We start from the raw sequence: 25,287 nt of genomic DNA on the forward strand, positions 1-25,287 counted from the left end.
TGTGAGTGTGGCTCTAATAATGGACTCTTAACCTACGTGGACCTGCTTTATGTTTAGGGACGGACCTCATTACTTGGGGCACAGTAACAAACCTCTCCTCTGATGATTTTATTTCCTGGGCCAGCCCTGGTACTGTGAGGAAATTGTGGACGAATAGTCCGGATGTACGACGAGGCATTTTCCGTAAGCACATGGTGGACAGCTCATTCTTCTTGCTTCTCCGTCAGGTTCATCAGCACCAGGACCGGGGAGAGACCTTTCAGTGCCAGCTATGCCCTTTTACCTCCTCACGCCACTTCAGCCTGAAACTCCACATGCGTTGCCATCAGCATTTCCTGAGGACAGAAGCCAAGGTGAAGGAGGAGATCCCAGACCCAGATGTCAAGGGATCTCCCCACCTCAGTGACAGTGCCTGCCTGGGGCAGCAAAGGGAAGGAGGAGGGACAGAGCTAGTGGGGACCATGATGACGTCCAACACTCCAGAGAGGACTAGCCAGGGTGGGGCTGGCGTCTCGCCTTTGCTGGTGAAGGAGGAACCCAAGGAAGATAACGGCCTGCCAACCTCCTTTACTCTGAATGCTGCCGACAGGCCGGCCAACCACACAAAGCTGAAAGACCCCTCCGAGTATGTGGCCAACAGTGCGTCAGCATTGTTCAGCCAGGACATCTCTGTTAAGATGGCGTCTGATTTTCTCATGAAGCTGTCAGGTACTTGAATAGGGTTGTATTCTCTCTCTCTCTCTCTTTCTCTCTCTCTCTCTTTCTCTACCAGGATTCTCATCTGTAAAAATAAGCTGGTAGTACTAGGTGATTTCAAGAGCCCTTTGAATTCTGCTTGTTTGCACCTTCATGAATTTTCTCCTTGACTTTTTTTTTTTTTTTTTTCCCAGTCCTTTGGAAGTAGGCATCTCTGTGGTTTGGGTCTAGAAACAACAGGTCTTGTTGATTTCCTTCTGGTTTTTTCCCCTTTATGGGTTCTTGTTATGGGGGGCAGGACACATGGTGAGCCAAATTGGTGACAGTTCTTTGTGTGACCTTGGGCCATATTTAACTTGTTTCTGCGTTGGGTTCTTTTAAAGTGCTTGTATGGAACATCTCAGTTTGCACTATTCAGTTTCTTTATTGCCTTAATTTGAAAGAGTTTTAAAGGACATATAAAGTCTCTGGATATACACACAGACTACTGTCGGGAGTTACAGTTTTAAAATTTGAGCAAATGATAAAGATTACCTTTACGTAATTTTCTCCACTGGAAAAATGTTTGTTGTAATAAAATACGCCTTACATGAAATTTACCATTTTAACCATTGTTAAGTGTATAGTTTTTTGGCATCAAGTACATTCCTGTTGTGTAACCATCACCACCGTCCATCTCCAGAACATTTCATCATCCCACACGGAAACCTTGTACCCATTAAACAATAGTTCCCCATTGCACCCTCCCCACAGCCCCTGGAAACGGCTATTCCACTTTCTGAATAATTTATTTTTCAGAAGTAATTCTGAATGAATTTAACTGCTTTAGGTGCCTCATGTAAAGTGAAATTAAAAAAAGAAAACTTTAAAAAGAATATTCTTTCTCACCTGCCCCATTGCCTTTTGGAAAGAAGATGAAGTAGGTTATCAATATTTATTATTAATTGACATCACATTCATTGTCAGCTTATACATGACGTTTTTTTTTTGTTTTTGTCCTTTTTCCCCCCAATTTCTTTGGTTAAGTTGTGGAGTTGAATAGGGGGTGTGGCGATATTGAGGGAGCACTATTTTTCCTGACTGTTTGGAAATGATAAAACACGATGTGGGATTGTGCTTCTACTGGTTACATTTTTAAAAGTATGATTTTAAATTGTAAAAGAGATGTGCAGGGTGGGGAAAGGTCGGCTGAGAGTTGGTTCTGTCTTTCAGTGAAGATGGCAGTCCCCACGATGATTTCCAAATGCCATTTCAGCTCTTTGGAGATTGACAATACCCTTTTAAATGGAGAATAATTGGTCACCGCCTTCCTTTAAATGGACTGTGAGTCGCATTTCACTAAATGTCATTGCCAGGTGAAATAGAGGTTCAGTTTTGCCCGCTCAGAAGTCCCTTTGCTCAGTGACACTTCAGTCAGGGCTCTCGGAATGTCCCCAGCACCCCAGATCTTTGCTCCTCAGGAGCGTGCAATACTAGTTGGTAGTCATGGGGAAAAGCAGGGGACGGAAATGAGGCATCAGAAATGACCAGGAATGACCAACAGTGAGGCACGCCAGCCCGCCTACCGGCAGCCAAGGGTGGGGAGTCCTCGGCTGGAAATTGTCAGGCCACCCGGAGCCAAGTGCATCTGTCCATGGCCTTGAAGAGTCCATGAAGAACAGGGGACTCTCTCTTCCTCTCTACCCCTCTGCCTGCCTTCTCCCTCTTCTGCCCCAATCTAGGGGAAAATGTGCTTGCAGAGTCTTTGAGTTTTATATTTAAACATTTTGAAAATGTGGGGGAATGCATGCTTATAGTTTTCCTTTTGCTGTTGATCCTTCAGGCTTTGCCTCTGGTGGTGGTGGGGAGGTCACCGGTTCTTCTTTGATGGTCTCTCCCACCAATATTATAGCAAAAGGGGCTCCTTTTCTGGGCTCCTCCAGTGCACTCCTAAGGGAAGGAATGCAAATGGCATTTTCACTTAGCAGGGTTTCAACATGGGACATTTCCTTACTCAACAGCCAGGGGGACACTAGGTAGGGGTGAGTAGCTCTTAGTACCAGGGTTACTGCCTTTACTCCAGGACTGCAGGAAGTTTTTAAATCTGGAGGAGGGGGAGAGGCGGTGAAGGAAGGACTGGTCTTTGGATAAAACGCTGGTGTATAATCCACTACTCCCTCTGGGCTCAGGCTGTAATTAGCTCCAGACCCAGTCTCAGGGAGCATAAGATACAGCCTGCTGAGAGCCAGCACTGCAAACAAGAAAGACTCCAGAGAAGCCAGTCAGTGGGTTGGGGGTGAAAGACCCTCCCTGCACCAAAGCCTTACACTGTGATCTGTTTTCTCAGTTAGTTATTGATGGTACTTGTTTACAGTTTGGCAGTCAGAGTATTTACTGACTGATCAATTGGCATAAGGAAACAGATAACAAATGCACACTATTTATGCAAAAGGCCCATGCAGTTATTTTATGGTGGCTTACTAGAGGTCCTGAAACCTGACTTGTATGCACTGTTACCTAGCAACCTGTTACAAAGTCACCGGGGAGTGAGATGCATCGGTAATTTTTTGTGTGTGTGCATATTTGGATGTAAATGTAAACTTGGTGACTGTGGCAGTGCAGCCCGCAGGAGGAGAAGATACGTTAAAAGCAAAGGAATACATTTTCTGGAGGGATTTGTTTTTTTCTTTAATTCCACTAACTCTCTGGTTGGTTGGGCCGTATAATTGATAGCTGCTGTCACTGTGGTGCTCTACCTGGCTGCGTCTGTGAATATGATCCTGGGACCAAAAGGCCAGATCCCAGGGAGCTGTGGCTGAGTTTCTAGCTCTCGCCATCGTCAGATGTCGTGCAGTGGTGGTCAGTATGAGGCCTTGTCCCTTGGTGTCATAACGGCGCCATTGTTCTTGCGACGAATTTTGAGCTGGGCTCTGTGCGTGCACCTGCTGGGACTGTAGGGTGCAGCTGTTTGTGGGCACCGAGTCCACGAGTCTCTGTGCCAGCCACATCACAGCAGAACTGGAGCACAGTGACAAATTCAAGCGTGTACATACCTACTTGTTTCCCAAAGAGAGATGGAAAACACTTGATTCTTTCTTGCTTGGTTATTAAGGGAAGTCTTTCTTGCTCCTTCAACTAAAACTAAGCATAAAGATGACTTCATGGAACCCAGAGGGATTAAAAATCGCTGGTAGAATGCTGTTTTAAACAGACTCTAAATCCTTCTCCCACCCCACCTCCGTTTTGAGGTTTCCCAGTATATGTGATTGTGAAATTAAACCCCTTCTCCGATCTATCAACAATTCCTCTGCCTGAGCCCACATTTAACATTCCATAGTCCTTCAAGATTAATGTGGCTCCCTAGAACCGAGCCTTCCAGGCTCAGCACTGGAATTGATTCAGAGAAGAGGATAGGGACCCCGCTGCTTTCTGGGCTGATGGAAAAAATCATTTTGTAAACTTCGCTCAGGGTTTCAGCCTCAGAGGTAGGCTGAGGGCTACAGCCCTACATATTTGCATAGATCTTTCTTGGGAGCCAGAGGCATCGGCAGGTCTCGGACTGTCAGAGCAAGTGGGCTAGTGGTCACGTGACTGGGATGTGCTGGGAGAGGTGCTCACCCAACCATGGAGTGCCTCAGTTCCTGCTGCTCCTGGGACCTCTTTTCCCTAACTAGCAGCAGTTCTAAACTAGCTGCACATTGTATGTACCTGGGTGAGTTTCTCAAAAATGCCAGGGCCCAGCCCCACTCCCAGAAGTTATGGTTTAATTGGTCTAGGAAAGGGCCTAGTCATTGGTGTTGTCTTTAGGATCTTCAGATGAGACAGTGGCTCAGCTGGTTAAGCGTCTGACTTTGGCTCAGGTCAGAATCTCACGGGTCGTGACTTTGATCCCCGAGTTGGGCTCTGCACTGACAGTGCAGAGCCTGCTTAGGATTCTCTCTCTCCTTCTCTCTCTGCCCCTCCCCTACTTGTGCTCTCTTTCTCTCTCAAAATAAGTAAATAAACTTTTAAAAAATAAAAAATAAAATCCTCAAATGACTCCAATGTGCAGCCAGGACTGAGGCCCTGTTGACATGGAATGTGAACTTGGTACCTGAGAAAGTTTTTTCAGTACACCTTCATTTTGTGGGGTTTTTAGTGTTTTTTGTTGCTGTTGGTGGTGGTGGTGTTGTTTGTTTCAAGTAAAGCTCTCTCCCCTTACTTTCTATCGCAGACCACTCAAAGGGGCCTGGTGGTGCAAGAAGGGTCTGGGGCACTCACCACAGGTCAATGTTGACATGAATGAGAGGCCTGGGTGAGTCATGTCTGTTGAGCCCCTTGTTTTTCCTTGTGGGGCCTCATGACAGGGGAGTGAAAAGAAGCATTTTAGTGTTCTCCAGTTGGAAACAGAAAGTCTCGAGACTCCTCTAGAACATCAAAGAGCTGGGAGTGTCATCCTTAGAGGCCTGATTAACAGTTGCTTGCAATAGTCTTTGCATCATTTCTCTTCCTCAGAGCTATACTCTTCAAGATACAAAATTTAATTCTAACTCTCCATTTGTAACCAAGCAGTTGACAGAAACTTGGCATCTCCGGTCGCGGGCTGGGAATATCTTTTTGTCGCTGGTTTTCCAAAATAAAAGATACAAGTCATTTCAACTATTTTTAATTTGGAAAACTGGCAAAAAAAAATTTTTTTTATACTGTCTCCCACATTATATTAATTTTATAAAATTGAGTCTGAAATAATTCTAACTAGGCAGAGATGGCATTTTTAAAGCAGGGACTTACAAATGGGTACAGGCCGAATTGTTTCTGGTTTATTAGGAGCTCAGCGGTTACAACAGCAAAGGCTTTCTTGTATAAATACAGGTGATTTGGTGAATGTGTTTGTGTCCTATCTTGCCGTTTCCTGCAGGCCTTTGTTCTTTCTGCTTCTGTCTCTTTCACACAACTGGATGCATCTGCCCTCACAATACAGTTAGTCTGTAAATGGCAGCTGCCCTATCCTGCGATGCCTTTGTTTGTGCTGCTGGAGAAGGAGGGGTGGGAGATACCCAGTAAACCAGGTAGTCCTTATCTCCTGGTGGCTCTGATTGGCTTTCTATAAAACATCTTTACAAATGAGCCTTCTTGCAAGTAACTGCTGTCCTTGTGCCTGTCATGCCCTAAGACTTCAGTGCCAGTAGCCAGGGGCTCCCACTCCCCATCCCTGAACGTGCTTTCTCCAGTGGGTTTATTTTTAACAACCTTCCTTTATGCCCACAGTTTGGCCCTTTTTATTTTATTTCATTTTATTAAGATTTTTTTTTTTAAGTAATCTCTACGTAGACCCAACGTGGGGCTTGAACTTACAACCGGGAGATCAAGAATCACATACCCCAGCGACTGAGCCAACCAGGCGCCCTGACCTTACTTTTTAACACTGCCCTGCTTTTCTCATGATGAGCACTCACTGATCATGTGACTGAAATTCTTGGTGTCAGAAGCTGCATTTAGGACCTTATCCGTGCAGGCAGCCTGAATGCCCTTTTGAAATCCTGGATTTTTTTTTTGACCCCAGTGGCGATTCATATATATGAGAGAGAGTGTGTGTCTCTTGTTTTTCAATGACTTGCCACTCCATGAGACAAGGACTGATCTGAGTCACAAAAAGAGCAGGTAGCCTTATAAGAAAGGGGGCCTGGAGTTATACACACATGTACAGAAATGTCTGCGGAGATTTTGTGACGTCTACTCATCGTTTCTTATTTTTCCTCAGCAATCACTCAGGTAGTGCTTACTCTGTGCCATTTAACTCATTTGATCTTCATAACAACTCTGTAGGTAGATGGTATTCGTATTCCCATTTTACAGATGAAAACTGAGAAACAGATTAAGAGACTTGCCCAAGTTTACACTCCTAATAAGTGACAGAACTGGTTCCAGCATTCGCTCCCCAAGGCTGCCTATACCCCAAATCACAAAGTAAGGAGGCAGCACAATCAAACTTGGCTGTGTTCTTTGACCTTGTTTGCTGTCTCAGAGTTAAGAGTCCCCGCACGGAGCCATTCTCTGAATGCTGTATGTTAGACCCCATTGGAAGTTGCATTAATTCTTTTAGGCTTTTCAGGAATTACTTAGTGCAAATAGTAAAAACAGTAAGGCCAACTAATATTTCCGTAGGACTTTACAGTGCATGGCGTGTTTCCAAATACATTGTCTCGTGACAAGCATGTAGACAAAGAGCAAGACTCAACGAGATTAACTGTAAAAGGGTCATGACTGGAATCCAGATCTTTCTTTCCTCACTGTGTTGGATGGAGTATACCTAATTCTAGAATTGCCCTGAGGATAATTTTTTATCTTGATAGATCCTTGGGAAAATGTATCAAAGTCTGTGTTTCTGCAAACCTGAATCCAAGTCATTTTCTTCCTTTCTTCAGAAGTACATTTTCTTCTACTTGTTATTGTTCATTACTATTGTTTCTATTTCTACTACTATCTTCATATTACTAATCAAATGCGTCTACAGTGAGCGGGGCACTGTGCCAATTGCTTCATGCAATTTCTCATTTAACCCTCTTGAAAGCATAGAGGGTCAGTATCACTAAACCTATTTTATAGATGAGGAAGTTGAGGCTTAAAAGGTTTTAGCTACAAGGGAGAGAGCAAAGATTCAGCTCTGCCTAACTGCAAAGCCTTGGCTCATGACCACTTAATTAGCTATTACCTAATTTTTTTTCTCAGTTGAGCGAACTGTCTTTTGACCTCTGTCTGCTTCGCTGTTTATTTTCCTTGGCTTCAAACCATGGCATCATTTCTAATGCATGCTAATTCAGTCACTAATCTGGTTAAATTTTTTGTGTCTTCAAAATATATCTATAATCCATCCCTCTGCGTGCAGCGTCTCCTGGCCATCAGCTCACACCTAGCCAGCTTGCCCCTTTAGCTGCCCTCCCTGGTGCCTTCTCCACCCCAGCTGCCCCCCTCTAGGCCCTCCAGTGACATTCTAACAGACTCTTCTTCTAATACCTCTTGCATCAGGTTATGCCCCTGGCTGACTTCTTTCTACAGAGTAACAGTATCTTCACTCCTGTCTGGAAAAATGTTGACAGTCCTCACCAGCTCATACATAACACGCCTCTCACTACCGTCTCTCTGCTTTCACTCATGTTGTTCCAGGGGTCTGGTAATTTGAACTGTGGCCTCCCATAGATCTTCCCCCTTGTTAAGTAAAATGGGGGAGGGGCAGAATAAGAATTTTCAAAACAGAATAATTTTGTTCTTAAAACTAAGTTAACTATTTTAATGCACCTCTGACACGCATTGGTTCTGCATCTTTGTAGAGAATTTCTAGCAATGTTGGGGCCCAGTCCTGTGATGCCTGCCCCTACTGTGTGGTCTATGCAAATGCTGGCCATCCTTCAAAGAATATTTTGGTTCCCCCTTCTTCAGTAGAGCCTTTTCCTGTTATTCTGGTCTTTACTGCCAACCGTCCCACCCCCTGTGAATTCCAGTGATATTTAGAGTCTTTATCGCTCAGATTGGTGGTGGTATTATTTGCGTAGTTCATTCTATTGCTTGTGTATCATTAGTCTTGCCTCTTGAACTGTTTCAAGTTGCTGTGGTTTGTGTTGGGGTGGGAGGAAGGGAACAGATAATGTTTCTTTTGTAACATCTTTATCTTTGTACCATCCACGATGCATTTCATGATGGATTATAGGAAAGATATTCCATTAGTCACATCCTAGAAGTCGGGTTTTCTGAGGTTGTGATATTACTTCACTTAAAAAAGGTTTGCAAATTCACAATCAGCTCCATAGTGCTAGAAGAAAGAAGATGGAGCAGAGGGGGGTCTGCGGAAAGGAGGCAGCTGTTCAAAGGGAGCCTTGAAGGCTGTGAGTCCCTTGGTGTGGTCTCGAGTCCTGTGTTCCAGGCCCTCAGCTTGTAAGGCCAAGTCTGAGAACTGGAGTGTCTCACACAGTTAGTTCAGTACCAAACTACTCCACAGTTTGGCAGCTCAAACTAATAGCCATTTACTTAGCTTAGGGTTTTGTGAATTGGCAATTTGGGCATGGTTTGAGCAGGGTGCTTCTTTGGGTCTCTCGAGGCTGACCCATCCATCTAAAGTCCGTGGCCACATGGGCTGGGGGAGGGCTGGTCTAGCATAGCCTCAGCTAGGATGAATTCTCCCTGTTCCTCAGAGTCTCTCACCCTTCAGTGGGCTAGCCCAGGCTCGTTCACACGGCAGCCGGGCGTGGTTCCAAAGGAGAGAGTGGAAGTGCACAAGGCCTTTGGAGGCTAGGCTAGGGAACTGGCCCAACCTCACTTCCACCACCTTCTGTTGACCAAGGCACGTCACAGCTCCAGCCCAGATTCAGGGAGTGGGAGAATAGACTCCACCTCTTGATGGGAGGAGCTGCAAAATCCCATTCCAAGGGGGTGGGCCTTCAGAGAGGGAATCCTTATGGACTCTTTTTTTTTTTTTTTTTTTTTTTTTAAGTAAGCTCTGCATCACGACCCCAAGATCAGGAGTCGCATGGACCCCAAGATCAAGAGTCACATGCTCTACCGACTAAGCCAGCCGGGCACTCCTCCATTATGGCCATTTTATAGTCTACCACAGCCTAGAGTTCTTCAAACTCTCTGGGTGTTCCACAATGACAAAAATCATTTAACAACTGATGTGTAAACCAGAATGTCAGCATGGTAATTTAAAATGACAAGTATAACAATCAAGAGGAGATGTCATTTGGGGCAGATGGTCACCAACTTCCCTGAAAAGTGTTGGAAACATATTATCCAATCTTTAGGTTTTCTTTTTCAAGTCTCAAATCACTTCATGCTGTTCATACATACAAATCACTTCACTGCTGTTCATACATTTCATTCTTTGTACGTGTTAATAGAATAAATTTAAAATGCAGCTTTCTTTCACATCTACTCGTGCCTTGATTGGTTCTTCAGGACTTGTCCTTCCTGCTCTCGACATGGGAGATACCCTGTCTGTTAAGCAGATTACTGTAGATAGCTACTTTTGCTCATGATGTGTTGATTTTGCTAGTTTAGTTCATGGAGGAAAACCTTATTTATTTATTTTACAGTTCTTGAGGCACTGCTCGTTGTTCTTACCCTTGACCCTGCCCCGGAGGCTGTTTTGTTTCCCTTTTGTCACTGTGTGTGTACTGTGGTCGTAGCTGTCATAGGGGACCTGTGTGGTCTTGCTTTGAGGACACTGATACAGAAATAAAGATGAGCCCAGGTGGGGATTAATGAGAAATATGAGATGGTTAAAACTTCGCTAAACACTAATTATAAAACTACTTAAGGCAAATTAAGTAGTTTACCTTATTAGAGAGCAACATTTAAAAATATTTAGCTAATGTCTGGGGCGCCTGGGTGGCGCAGTCGGTTAAGCGTCCGACTTCAGCCAGGTCACGATCTCGCGGTCCGTGAGTTCGAGCCCCGCGTCAGGCTCTGGGCTGATGGCTCGGAGCCTGGAGCCTGTTTCCGATTCTGTGTCTCCCTCTCTCTCTGCCCCTCCCCCGTTCATGCTCTGTCTCTCTCTGTCCCAAAAATAAATAAAAAACGTTGGAAAAAAAAAAATTTAAAAAAAAAATAAATAAAAAAAAATATTTAGCTAATGTCTTAAACATTCTATTAGAATATAATATGCTTAGCATCTAAAAGCAATGCTCCACTATAATTAATTATTATTGAACTAAATCTTGGCCTTCCTTATAATTTTAGAAGGCAGTTTATTTTTTTTCTCACCTAAAGTGCATCAGGTTGTCAAATAATCCCAGGTCCTGCCAGATCATATGTACTCACATATACTGCTAAGGGGACTTGGGTAGTTACTTGTAATATGGGGGGTTGAGCTCTGATTCTGGTTCTGTCATTAATGATCTGTGTGCTTTTCAACAGGTCATATCATTCTCTGAGCCTGTGTTTACTTATCATGAAATAAAGGAAGCGGAAACAGTAATGGTTTTCACTTCATTTTTTAAAAAATAAACTCGGGGCGCCTGGGTGGCGCAGTCGGTTAAGCGTCCGACTTCAACCAGGTCACGATCTCACGGTCCGTGAGTTCGAGCCCCGCGTCGGGCTCTGGGCTGATGGCTCAGAGCCTGGAGCCTGTTTCCGATTCTGTGTCTCCCTCTCTCTCTGCCCCTCGCCCGTTCATGCTCTGTCTCTCTCTGTCCCAAAAATAAATAAACGTTGAAAAAAAAAAAAAAAAAAAGAATAAACTCATTTTTTTCAAACAGAATCTGAAGTGCAGACTCAATATGTAAAACACACAGAATGTGTGTTTTTTTAATATAACTTTATTTTTTAAGTTCACATTTCTTGTATGTATTTATTCAAACAGTCCAGCAACCAGAGCCAAGTTGCTGCGTGATAAGTACACAACATGCAATTAATGTTACGGTCGAGAGAGGCCATGTACCAGCGTGAGCCCCTAGGACATTTCTGAATTTATTTTGCCGATTGCACTTTCAAGAAACACCACTTACACAGGGATGCTGTGGCCAATGAGAGTAGATGTGTAACAATTCACCTTGTAATCTCAAGATGCCTTTAATTAAATTTATTCAGCTGCTTGAAAAAAGAGTATAATAGTGAAAAGTTTTTGCTTGCAAGTTGACAGCATTTAAGCAACCGCCCTCGTTCCTTATCATAAGACCAGAAGCATTTAACACTTTCTCTATGCAGTAAAGCCACTTGTGATTCAATAGTAACCACTTCAGCTTTGCTCCATGGACTGTTATTTGGAAATTTATTTAATCTCTCTAGTCTCAGATTCCTCAGCTGCAAAAAGGGACAGTAGTACGGTCGCTGTGAAGAGCCAATAAATTATTTCAAATAAACTAACACTTAGCATACTTCCTGGTCCACTTTAAGTGCTTTGTAAATGATAGACTAGATATATCTGTGTATCTGCACTTGTCTGTCTGTCGGCCACGATCGGAAGCTTCACCAAAGTAGATACACTTGAACCCACCCTGGCATTTAATTTAAGGTAGTGGTTCTCAACCAGAGGTGTGCATGGGGGACAGCTGGCAGTGAGTTTTTGTTTTCATGACGGGGTAGTGCTGTTGGCATCTAGTGGGTAGAGGCCTTAGATGCTGCTAAACATCTTACAGCGCACAAGACAGCCCTCCGCGGCAAATTTACCCTGCCCAGAATGTCAGTGGTGCTGAGGGTGAGAAAGCCTGATGATGTAAGGCAGGCACATAGACTCCAGGAGGATCACAACTGTGCAGTTTTACATGGACATACATGCGCAGGCCTGAATTTTTTGAAAGATCAGTGCAGAGCCAGTCTCCTCCTTATTAATGATGTATTCCTAGAGCTCTGCCACTCCTGTAATAATGGGAGGCAATGCGTTACAAGTGATACGAAACTCAATTAACTTGTCAACACAAGTAAAAATTAGGGGTCTCCATTACAACACAGATGACTGTGCACATTTCTAAATTAAGTTTTAAGTTAGTTTAAAGAATCTTAAAAACTTAAATTTGAAACAAACATTTGTTGGGACCCCTGAAGCTTATCCTAGGATTCCTTGGAATACTGTTTGAAAACCACCAATCTGTGGCCCCTTCCAAGTCCAAGAGCCTGGCTGTGCTGAAGGGTGAGGTAGTAAATAAAATCCTTCATGGCCTACCTTTTTCATGTAGCATTTCAGCATTCACAAAATTGCTAGATTCTTTAAAAAGAATTTTTTTCTATGTTTATTATTTATCTTTGGGAGAGAGAGAGAGAGAGAGACAGACAGACAGAGGACAAGAGGGGGAGAAGCAGAGAGAGACAGAGGAACACACAGGATCCGAAGCAGGCTCCAGGCTCTGAGCTGTCAGCACAGAGCCCAACACAGGGCTGGAACCCAAGAACTGTGAGATCGTGACTTGAGCCGAAGTCAGACGCTTAACCCACTGAGTCACCCAGGCGCCCCCCACAATTGCCAGATTCTGAGCTGAAAGAGAGTCCTGTCTTATTAAATGCAGGGAAAGTGTCATCTTCTTCCTTCCCTGGAGGGAATGGACAAAACAGAAGAGCAGCGGCCATGGTGCAGTCCATTCTTCCTCTTCCACCTTCTTAGATGTTGACAAAATTCCTTCCTGCAGAAAAGGACATTTTCTGTCCCTTACCTCTAGGTCATGTCCCACCTTTCCCTTTAATTAACAAAGCCAGTTCACTCCATATCTCTTATTTCCAAAGCCCATAGCCCAACCTCTTAGGGTAGTATCCCTCTCAGAAGCGCTTGGAGGGAAAGGAGAGAGCTTGGGTGCATTTTCGGCCAGAAACCTTGAAGCCTAGTGTCTCTGTGATTTGGAAGGTTTGGTTTATTAACCTCTTGGGCTCTTAGTTCCCTCACTTATAAAATAAGGGTAGTAATAATATCTACCTCCTGTGATTGATGGAAGGACCAATTTTTGTTAACTTTTCAAATGCTAGGTGTGTGCGTTATTATTAAGGACATTTATAGAATTGTCCTGGGGGAGTTGGGGCACTTAGAAGGGGTCTCAGCGTGAACTGATCACCCTTTGCTATAAAGAGGGATATATATATATATATATATATATATATGTGTATTTTTTTTAATCTTTGCCTATTATAATTGGAAGTTGGGGATAATTTTATCCCAGTGGCTTTCCTATTCATTTCCCATATGAATCTTTATCTTACATCCTTTTTAAATCCTCAGAAAGCTGATTTATTTCCTTTAAATGGCAGCCCAGCTCTATTTGAGTGTGTGAACTTACAGATACACATAATTTATAATCAAAGTAGCTCAGGTCCTAAAATGTTGGGAACAGAGGCCTCTTGATTATGGGGCTTCCTCACTGCATTAAAAGTGGAGTATCTGGAAACTTTAAGATACATAAACAGAAGTCAGGGTAAAGGCTGTGAAAGTCTTTTACGAATTGAGTTCCATATGCGCACAGATTTTTGTGTTGGGAAGAATGAAGTAAAGACGAGGCAGTGAATTGTAAATTGTTCCTTTTTTCATAGCAGTTTCCCGAAACAACAAAAAAAAGAAAACATCTTTAATTCGACCTTTTTCTGTAGAAAGAGAATGGGTCTTTTTTAAAGTAAGGTAAAAAAACAAAAGCAAGATAATAAAAAACTATGGCAATTATTCAGTCAGATTAATTTTAAAATGTAAGCTTTATGTACTATTTTTAGTATAAATATTTCTGATAATTAAAAGATAAGAGAGTAGTGGCACCTAGGTGGCTCAGTTGGTCAAGCGTCAGACTTCAGCTCAGGTCATGATCTTGCAGTTCGTGAGTTCAAGCCCCGCGTCAGGTTCTGTGATGACAGCTCAGAGCCTGGAGCTTGCTTCGGATTCTGTCTCTCTCTCTCTCTCTCTCTCTCTCTCTCTCTCTCTCTGCCCTTCCCCTGCTCGTGCTCTGTTTCTCTCTCTGTCTCTAAAAAATAAATAAACAAAAAAAAGTTTTTTTAATAAGAGGGTAGCCTTCATATTTCTATTTTACATCTGTTTGGGAAATTAAATTGGGAAATTACAAGTGTTTGGGAAATTAAAACTTGGGCAAATGAGTGTTTCCCACATTGTTTTTGTGTGTGTGATCTGTTAACTATATTTACATTTCCCCAGAAAGTTATTAGTTTTATGTCATTCTTGACATTGTCAGAATGAAAACCATGTATGAAATGTCTGTACATTTATAATCCAGCAACATACCAGCTTGCCTATTGTCTTTTTAAGTGTCTTACTGAAGTTCTGTTAAATGTGAGTTGTACTAACAATGCTAATTTTTTTTCTGAAATCTTATGTATGTATGCATGTATCGTAACTAATAACTTCTAGAAGCTGGTTATATCTTCAGAGAGTGTCAGCTTAAGGTTGCTCTCTCTAGAAATTGGGATTTTGCTTCTAGGGCTTCGATAGTTTATCTCTTTCCTAACCTCACCTTAGAACTTTAAAAAGTTTTAAAATAAAAGATACAGAACATTTTTAAAAGTACATAACTTTGTATATTATTCCTTCCTTCCCAAAGAATCACAATTTTAGACTTAATAGACAAAACACCACTTAATTATTCTGTTGTGACTAACTAGGATACTTTTGGAAAAGGATTTTATGAAGGGTTCTGGAAGAAAGGAATAGGGCCAGAGAGGGTTTAGGAGATGGCTAGCAAACCCCTCCCACCCCCTTCACCAAAAGTGGTTGAAAGGAGAGAAGTATGCTAAATAAACAAAGTCCTCTTAGGAGGCACCCTCCTGGTTGAGGTCAGAAATACATGAGGATTGCTTTAGAGACCATCATTGTTCTCTTTGGTTTAGATTCTGTTGGCATTGTCCCCAAAGGGTCAAATTTTGTTTTATCTTATTTTATTTTATTTTATTTATTTTTTTAAAGTAATCTCTATGCCCAACGTGGGGCTCAAACTCACAACCCTGAGATCAAGAGTCACATGCTCTACTGTCTGAGCCAGGCAGGTGCCCCAAAGGGCCAGATTTGGACCTCTTTTCTTGAAATTTTTCTGGACTCCTCCTTTAGTAATGCCAGAGTCCAAGTGAATGATTACTCACAGATACCTCAGTAAGTGCTATGGTGTAGATAGCAAAGCTTTTATTCTAGGTCTTTTTCCCAGTCTAATGATCAGATCCAAGGAAAGCACTTCTGATATTTTGGGATTCTTAGTTTTTGTTTTCCACAGGTAATAGTGAAGCACCATCAGATGTCACTAATTTGTAGCTACCGTATTTTATTAATTCCACAAATACATATTGAGCGCCTCATATGTGCCAGGCACTCTTCTAGGCACTCAAGATACATCAATGTTAAGGTCATTGCTTTCTTGAAGCCTACCCTTGAGTTAGGGAAACAGACCATAATGGTTAATATAATAAATAAAAACAAAATTATACGGTATGTGATTAGTCTGCTTGGGCTGCCATACCAAAATATCAAAGACTGGTGACTTGAACAAAAGAAACTTATCTCTCACAGTTCTGGAGGCTGGAGGTCTGATGAAGGTGCTGGCAGGTGTGGTTTCTTCTGAGGCTACCCTTTTTGGCTTGAAGATGTCCACCTTCTTGCTGTGTCCTCCCATGATCTTCCTTCTGTGTGCGTGCCTCCCTGGTGTCTCTTCTTATGGGACATCAATCATATTGGGTTAGGGCCCCACCCTGATGCCCTCTGATAACTTTGATTATTTCCCTGCCTCCAAGTACAGCCACAATGTGGGTTAGAGCTTCAACATAAGAACTGGTGGGGGTGGGTACAATTAAATCCTTAACAATAAGTTATCAAGTGATAAGTATTTTGGGGAAAAAAAAGAAGAAGACTAGAGTAAGGTAGGAGAGACTAGGTGTACTATGGGGTGGGGATTGCAATTCTGAATAGGATAGTCAGGGTAGACTTCATTGAGAAGGTGGTACTTGAAGGTCAAATTACATTCACGTGTTGTTTATAGCACAGGGACCCGAAGTGGAGGAGTGGTGAGGTGGAGGTAGGTAAGGGTGGAGGTCGATAAGGAACCTAGGGTGGGCAGCTCGTAGAACTAGGTTCTAGTGCCAGCTGTGCATCTTTCTGGTGGTAACACTTCCAAATGTCACGTTAGCCTTCCAAGTTCCAGTTTCTAAATACGCTGATCTGTGTAAACTTGTGATTCCAGAATGTATATCCTTAGAGGCAACAAGGGAGAAAGGACTTTATGGTTGTGTGTAGGCTAGGGTAGGTGGTGGGCAACAAGCCAAAAGCTTTGTGGATTTATCTTCATCTTCTTTTGTGTTAAGCGGGAATGGGCTTTTGGCTCATCTAATAAGTGTTACTAAGAAATGTATATTAGGAAGAGATCTTCTTTCTCAAAAGACCGACACATCTAACATAACCAACCTAAAGGTCCTACTGCATGGCCCATTAAAGGGGAGCAAGATGCCCGGGAAAGTGGCCAGTGGTGGAAGAGGATGCTTGTCTTCCTTCTTGGTCTTTCCCAGGGAGTGAGTAGCTCAGTTGGGGAAGGCTTGTTATGGTGTAGCCAAGCCACAGAATCCATCCCATAATAGACCAGTTAGCTCTGCCCTGACCGCACACTCCACACCAACCACCCATGCTAAAAATGGAAAAAAGGACATTAGTGGAAAAACTGGTGAAATCTGAATAAAATCTGGAGTTTAGATCATAGTAATGTGAATTTCTTAGTTCTGACGAATGCATCATGGTTATGTAAGATATGAGCATCGGGGAATGCTGGGCGAAGAATATATGGGAACTCCGTGAACCATCTTGCAACTTCTCTGTGAATCCAAAATTATTTCAAGATAAAAGCATTTCTTTTAAAAAATGCCCATTGTGAGGGGCGCCTGGCTGGCTCAGTCAGTGAAGCGTGTGACTCTTGATCTCGGGGTTGTGAGTTCGAGCCCCACGTTAGATGTGGAGGTTACTTAAAAATAAAATCCTTAAAAAAAAAAAAATGCCCATCGTGGGCTTAGAAATGACTTGAACCACAGATGCGGATTTATTCACCGTGACTGGAAAACAGTTCCAAGTGCGTGCCCCAGTGTTCGAGGGTCAGGAACGTCAGTTTATAATAAGGCAAGAGTGGGATATCTCTAGTTTGAGCTTTTCTCTGGCAAATTCGTCACCTTCCCACCCCACCCCAGGTTTCGGCTTTGGGGACTGCCTCTGACTCATGTTTCTATTGAATATTTTCTGGCAGGATAATTGCCTGAAAGCATTATTTTATAATAGGATTAAGTGGGAAGAATGCTCATAGGTCAGGGAGGCAGCAGCATATACAGGAAAGAAGACATTTGGGGAAGCCAGAGAGAAAATGACCACTTTGTAGAGGCAGCACTTCTTCAACTATGATGGGTTCCAAAGATTCAGAAGCCCACACTCTTCAGAGTCCTGTGCTCATGGAGCGTGTTGTATTTTTTTCTGCCCAGGTCCCATCCTGTTTTGATCGGGTTGTGGTCCCTCTTGCTGTTGGCACACTGATTGTGCATTCCATATCTCATTAAGTCCGGGGGCAGCTAAGAGGGGGAGTGGCCTTTTGTATATGTATATATACAATACTTTTCTTCTTCTGACAGCTGCAAATCAGAAGGAGCCCATGAATCTTAATTTTAAAGTGAAAGAGGAGCCGAAGGAAGAAGAGGCCTTAAGTGCCGCTTTGCCTCGGTCCAGCTATGTGTTCAGCCCGGAATCTGAAGTGTCAGCCCCAAGCATCGCTGAGGACACCCTTAAGCCCCAGGAGGGGAAGGGGAACGTGCTAAGGCCGGATATGTCAGTCAAAGCAGCGTCCGAACTTCTCATGAAACTATCAGGTACTTGGTTTATTCTAAAATATCCACATTCTGCTCATTTCGTTTGAAGTCAGCTGGGCTCCTTCCTGCACGGGTTGTAATTAGCCTAATGGTGGCAACATCACATTATTGAGGTGAATTCAGGAGTGACTGGATGACTTGGCTCACGTTCCTGTGTCGTGTGTACGAGTCTGTTTGCGGACGTTAACTGTGTACCTGTCTTGTGAAATATAGCCTTCTTTTCCTGGAAATTGTTGGAAGACACTGTTGCTTTCTAAGATGATGCAGGTCATAATCTTAAGTGGGTTCTAATGACGTTCAAAGCACTTCTGCTAATTGGTCAAAATATCTATTCTTTCTTAATAGAGGACCTTTCTTTCTGTGTGTATTTATACTGTATTCGTTAAGAACCATTAAAAATATTTTTCTTAATAAGCAGTTGAGATGGCACTTGAAGTAATTACCAATAGAGTGGCAATAAGAGATTTTATGAAGAGAAAATTTCATAATGGAATATTATAATAATTAATCTAAGTTCTTGGGATGAATGAATAATATTTTAATCATATCTAAATGTAATCCCAGCCTGTCAGCGGTAGGAGAAATGGGTTATAATTTGAAATTCATGTATTTTGGGTTCTTTTCCATGCAGTCTCCCATATGTGCCTTCAAAACAGGTAAAAATTTAGGGTCTTCTGAACTCAAAAGTATGACTTTCAGAGCGTGGAAAGAAAAGTTACATCAATAATAATACTTACCAAGTCATATCCCAGCCTCAGTTCACTAAAGGTGATTTTTAGAAACTATATTCAAAATGTTAATATGAATCAAAAGCCCTTTCAGTTTGTAACTTGCTGTGCTTGGAGGATGAAAGCAGGAAATACATTAGGGATATTCGTTCCTGGTAATTTCATCAGCAATTCTGACTGTGTTTCTGGTTGACCAGTAGGTTGGGAAGTAAGAAATTAATAGTGATTTACTTAGAGCCATTATATCAGAACAGTTGAAATTCCTGTATTTGCCAGTTGGTGGGGTTAAGAATTCTTTCCTTTGATGTTAATTTAGAACACACTGGAACTTCAGGGGAATATGATTTATTATAGATAAAGCATAAGACAGTTATTACATCCTTATTATAGCCCCGTTTTTCTAAACTTCACAGTGATGGTTCAGCTTCTTTTTAGCAGATGGGAGGTCTAGCAAGATTGTGCTGATTGCCGAAAGCTGAAAGTTTAAAAAAATGGTGTTCAGGCCAACATATTTTCATATATTTGAGCCCTCCTTCCTGTGTCGAAAAGTCTCAGTGACAGAGTATAATGTCTGTTGTTTTTCCAGTCAATTCAAAGGGATCACACATCTCTCTGATTCTTCTTGTGTAGCATAGGCTTTCATATGGCAGTGACCCTCTATCAGCAGTAACTCCTGTTGGTAGGATCCTAGTGGATACTATTTCTGTTTCAGAGTTTGTTATGCAGCCAGGATTGTGAGCAGGGAGAGCTGGGGTGGCACCAAAAGATAATATGCAATGAGATTTTAGGAAACTGTTTTTTTTTTTTTAAAGTAGGCTCCATGCCCAGTGTGGAGCCTAGGTCAGGGCTCGAACTCACGACCCTAAGATCAAGACCTGAGCTGAGATCAAGAGTCAGATGCTTAACTGACTGAGCCACCCAGGTGTCCTGTGAAAAGATGTTCTTTAAGGAAGACATTTTATCCTGACCCTTTGAACAGATGTGATTTGAGACACTCAAGTATGAAATCATTTCCTAGATAATAATGATATCTCTCAAATAGAATATGTTCATACAGCCTTGCACATTTACTGATATTTGTAGACAACAGTGACCCTTCTAAATGTTTATGTTGACTTACATTGAGTACATGTGCTATTCAACAACAGTTGAATGTTATGACACAGTCGTACTTCCAAAGGGCATCTGCCCTGCTTCCTAGTGTGGAAGTGAAAACTTGTTCGAACGACTAACATAACTCTTTTTGTCCTGAAAAAATTCCCCAACATTTTTTTTTGCAGGAGACTTAGGTCAAAAGGATATGCATCACAGCCCCTATCTTCTAGATGGTTATGATCTAGTAGAGGCAGACCAGGGCAGTGGCTTCCATTCCACAAGCATTTTGCACTTAGAACTCCACACATCTACCCTCTAGCAGATTATGATCAGGTTAAACTGTGAAGAAGTTTCCAAGTTAGTCCTAAAACAAGACATGTAACTTAAAAACAAGCTTCTTCCATTCCTAAGCCACAGGGTAAAGAGGACTCACTCTTTATTGGGTTTAAAGTGGATATTAGAGTTTCTAATCATGGATGAAGCAGTGCTTTTGGAAGGATGTTAGGCAAAAACTTCCTATGCTCTCTCTCCTCAAGATGTAATTTTAGCAATTTCAGGATTCATACACTGAAAGACATCCAAGTAAAGGACTCGTTGGTGTCTTCAAATCCCCTTTCCCATGATAGTTCCCGTCCCTCTATGGACAAGAGGTCTTGCTCTTGTCCATACATGGATGTCCTTGCACACATGCAGGTTAGTCAAGGCTGCATTAGGTTCACCTGGGTTGATACCCACAAAGCCCTTCTGCAGGCGTTCTCATGAACAGGAGTCCCTATTGCTTCCTGCCTTGCTGATTTTCATTTATAGTCTTCTGTGGCATGGAGAAAAATCCTTTCGGCCAGGAAGAGTTGGGTGAGAAAATATGCCCCATGCATTAGTATACATTTTTTTTTCCTTCTTCCAGATTTGAGAAGATGTGGAATAAAAGGATTTTTCTTCTGTGTTGCTTATTTCCTTGAGATTAGAAGCTGTGGTCTGTAGTGCAGGCACTCTTAGTCTTTTCACGGAATTAATACGAGGAAACTGGTCAACAATTTTGGCTGCCTCATTTCCAGTTTTAAATTAATTTATGTTGACTCCTCAGTGATGGATGTTGGGCACAGGGCCTAGTGAAATATCATGTGAAACTTTCCTGTGTGGAGAAATGTCTGTAGGTATATTGTTTTCCAAATTGACATTTACGTTTTATGGGAAAAACACAGATGAGGTAGAGGCTAGGCTAAATTTTTCATTAACTGTGTGTTTGGGAAAATCTGAGTTTTCTTCCTTCCTGCGGCTCAAGTTCTGCTTCCAGTTGTTAATTGGGAAGTCAAGTGCCTGACAGCTGGGCCAAGTAAATTGATTACCATAAAGAAAGCAACCCACTCTAAGGAAACTGCTGGATGTCTGTGACTACCTGTTGTTATGTGACACAAGGCAGCCAAAACAATCAGACTTTTTTGCTAAGGCGCATAGTTGCCAAAGATAATTCCCAGAAGTCTTGATTTAAGGAGGCCAAAATCCTAAGTTCAATACAGAGGATGTGTAACATTAGACAAAGAGAATCCTGTCACTATTAAACCCTGGTTTTGCAACGTCTAGTGACCTCACAAACTTATGGAACAGATGTGTTGCTGCAGATGAGATGCAGTGTTGAAGGCAACACAAAACTTTATCTGTTTTGTCTCTGTTGTGCGGTGAGAGAAGTAGCTGGACACACAGAGATAAAGAAACGCCCCTTCTCCTTTTGGGGAGCCGCATGCTTGTGTGGGAATAAATACATCAAATGTAACATATTTGTAGATGAACCTAGAAGTAGCGGGTCAAGAATGCAATCTCAAAAATATGAATTCCACAAAAATAAAAGTTGAAGTTATTTCAGAAACATTAATGAAAAACTAAACACTTAAATTTATCTACCATGGTAAATACAACCTAATATTAGACCTTAATTTGAAACACATCTATAGGTTTTCTTATTTCTTTGCTCAAGGAAAGAAACTGAATTGATTTATATTCATTTCTGATTTATATTTATTTATCCCGGTCTAGTCTTAGAGAGAACAATAAATTATAATTGCCTTTCTAGAGAAATCCAAGCAGGCCCTAGATTTGAAATACATAATGGTGTAGGATTCAGGGAATCTCCTGAGTAAGATAGGGCTTCAGCTATGAAATATTAATTTATTTTCTTATTTATTTATTATTTATTTATTATAATTTTTTAAAGTGGTCTCTATCCCCAGCATGGGACTCGAACTCACGACCCCAAGATCAAGAGTTGCATGCTACCGACTGAGGAAGCCAGGTGTCCCATAGCTATGAAATATTTAGAAGCAGGTGAACTTGGGTGCGATGAAGTTTAAGATGAGTTTAATCTCTGGGGTGAACTGAAACAGAGAGGAAAGAGACCCCCAAATTGACTTTATTAACAGTTTTAATTAAGGCCTTTTTGGTTGTACATAATAAATCCTCTTCAGCCGGTATAGGCAAGCCAGGGGAGTTTAACAGAAGATGCAGGTTTGGGGTAAACTTATGGAACCCCAGGGGAGGGATGCAGAAAGGCGTGTCCCTCACTGAAGCCAGAGTCTGGAGGACCACGTGGAAACCAGAAAGCTCTCATTCTCTACCTCATCCCTGCTTCTCTGTACAATGCAGATGGGCTTTTTCGATTACCCAGTTCACATGGTGGAAAATGGCAATTTCTTGCAGCTTTCTGAGTTTGCCTTTTATTCAAAAGAGGAGCCAAAACGAAATTTCTTAGTCCCAATTCCAAATTCCAGCTGATTGCCCCAGCTCCAAGTGGGATCCACCAGTGGAAACTTCTGTCACTAGGGATAAGGTCACGTTGGGCAGACATGGCTGCGGTCTTATAGGATGGCTGTGAGGGAGAAGAATCCCCAGAAATGCGTCTTGGGTGGGCAAGAATGGGGGTGGCATGAAACCAGGAAGATAAACAATATGTGTGAACCACAAAAGTTTGAGGAGCAGATTATGGTAATTGCTGTTATTTAAATATTGAATGTAAATGCGTTTTGGCCTTTGGATGACTTTCACCTTTCTTTTCTGGTAGAGTCTTGGGGAAGACCCGCCCAGCCAGGACTCTGCCTAGCCAGCCTCAACTCTGTATGTGCTGTGGCGTTGCTTCTCAAAGAGTGGTCCCCAGACTGGCAGAATCAGCATGGGTGGGGGAGGATAGGGAAATGTTCGAAATACAAATTCTTGAACTCTACTCTGGACCTTGTTCAGACTCTGAGGTTGGAGGCCCAGCTCTCTGTGTTTTTGCAAGCCCTCCAAGTGAACCTGACAGCTAAGTTTTGAGAAACCCTGTGCCGAGGAAATGGTCAATGAGAGAAATAAATTTTGTCCATCTGAGTAACATGCCTACGTTAAGGCTGAGAGGGAGCAAAGCTCTATTAAATGTACATTTTATTTTTTAAAAAGAGCATCTTCAGTAGAGGTTCTTTTTAACTTATTATGAAATAATGGTATCTGGGAACCTTTCTGTAGAAGGACACATGTACTTAATAAATCAAGATAGTGTTGGTTGTGAGCCTCAGATTAATCCTGCTTTTTTCAGTGTTCTTTGTTGTTAATTTTCATGATTATTCTTGGGCAATGTTGGCTTTTGTGCAGTTGAATGGTTTTTAGTATAGTCACAGAGTTTTGCACCTGTCACCAGTTAGTTATAGAACATTTTCATCACCTTGAAAAGAACTATCCATTAGCAGTCAGTCCTCAACCATCCCCATACCACCGCCAACCCTAGACAATCCCTAATCTGCTCTTTGTCTTTATAGATTTGCCTATTCTGTACATTTCATATGAATGAAAACATACAATATACGCTCTTTTGTAACTGACTTCTCTCACTTAGCATAACGTTTTTAAGGTTCATCTTTGTTGCTCATCTATAGTAATTTATTCCTTTTTATGGCTGAATAATATTCCATTGAATATTATTGGAATAAATACATCAATAATTAATATTAATTTTATATGTGGTATAAAATAGAGATAATACCACATTTTGTTTATTGAGTCATCTATTGATGAAAGTTTGGGTTGTTGCCCAACTTTTGGCTGCTGTAATCGCTTATGTCCAAGTTTTTTTGGGACTCATATTTAGTTTCTCTTGGGCGTATACCTAGGAGTGGACTGCTGAATCCAATGGTAACTCCATATACAACACTTTGAGGAACTGTCAAACTATTTGCCAAAGCAGCTGCACCTTTTGACATTCCTGCACCTTTTGACATTCAGCAATGTATGAGAGTTCTAATTTTTCCACATCTTTGCCAAAACCTATTATTACCTGTCTTTTTTATTATAGCTGTCATACTGGGTATGCACTAGTATTCCACTGTGGTTTTGATTTGTGTTTCCTGATGACTTAAGATGCTGGGGATATTTTCACATGCTTATTGGCCATTTTGTGTATCTTCTTTGGAGAAATGTCTGTTCAAGTCCTTTTCCTGCTTTTTGAGTTATTGTCTTTTTAGTCTTGAGTTGTAAAAGTTCCTTAGCAATTCTGGATATAAGCCCCTAATCAGATACCTGATTGGCAAATATGTTCTCCCATTCTGCTGACTGTCTTTCCATTTTCTTAATGGCATTATTTGTAGCTCAAAAGGTTTTAATTTTGATATAGTCCAGGTTCACTGTTTTTTCTTTTGTTGCTTGTGAGCACCATCATGTTTTCTGTAATTCCAAAAATTAAGTGAAAATGCAGAATAGTTTAGTATTAAAATGAAAGCCTGTCCTTGCTTATATGAGCACAGCATTTAATTTTCAGATATAAAGCTATGAAAGCTAATTTATTTAACACAGACCTCCCGGGGCGCCTGGGTGGCGCAGTCGGTTAAGCGTCCGACTTCAGCCAGGTCACGATCTCGCGGTCTGTGAGTTCGAGCCCCGCGTCAGGCTCTGGGCTGATGGCTCAGAGCCTGGAGCCTGTTTCCGATTCTGTGTCTCCCTCTCTCTCTGCCCCTCCCCCGTTCATGCTCTGTCTCTCTCTGTCCCAAAAATAAATAAACGTTGGAAAAAAAAAAAAAATTTAACACAGACCTCCCTAGTGCAGTTGACCTGTCTGATTTCTGCATTTGCCATAGCATTCTATGATTCAGCTGATGGCAAAGGGTATTTGTATGTCAGCTTCTGAAATGACTTACAATGAATGTGACTAGTAATGGAGCTTACAACTAATGGCTAGATCACTGTCCTCATGCCATATATATCCTAAGCAACTCTTGGGATATGCATGTATATGTATATGTATACATATATGTGTACGTATATGTATACATATATGTGTACATATATGTATCTGTATACGTATATATGTATGTACACACACGTACACAGAAAACCCATAACTGGGGGAGTTCTATCTTTTTTTTTTTTTAAGTTTATTTATTTTGAGAGAGACAGTGCAAGCAGGGAGGGGCAGAGAAAGGGAGAGACAGAATCCCAAGAAGGCTCCATGTTATCAGCGCACAGCCTGATGTGGGGCTTGAACTTACAAAATGTGAGATCATGACCT

At 41.9% G+C, this 25,287-nt stretch overlaps 1 protein-coding gene across 9 annotated transcripts in view; it reads left to right on the forward strand.

The window, feature by feature from the left end:
• ZNF827 (zinc finger protein 827) overlaps nucleotides 1–25,287 on the forward strand; it is a 174,309-nt gene that overhangs the window by 48,103 nt on the left and 100,919 nt on the right. For all 9 annotated transcript variants that reach the window (XR_015250190.1, XR_015250191.1, XM_086704156.1 and 6 more), the window contains exons 4-5: nucleotides 228–708; nucleotides 17,710–17,943. Coding sequence is in view for 7 of the 9 variants with exons in the window: in XM_086704156.1 (XP_086560282.1) it covers nucleotides 228–708; nucleotides 17,710–17,943 (715 nt within the window). In the remaining 2 variants the exon portion in view is untranslated. The remainder of the gene's footprint in view (nucleotides 1–227; nucleotides 709–17,709; nucleotides 17,944–25,287) is intronic.

Source organism: Puma concolor, chromosome B1, assembly GCF_028749965.1.
Source record: "Puma concolor isolate L17-30 chromosome B1, mPumCon1.1.hap2, whole genome shotgun sequence".
Classification (NCBI taxonomy): domain Eukaryota; kingdom Metazoa; phylum Chordata; class Mammalia; order Carnivora; family Felidae; genus Puma; species Puma concolor.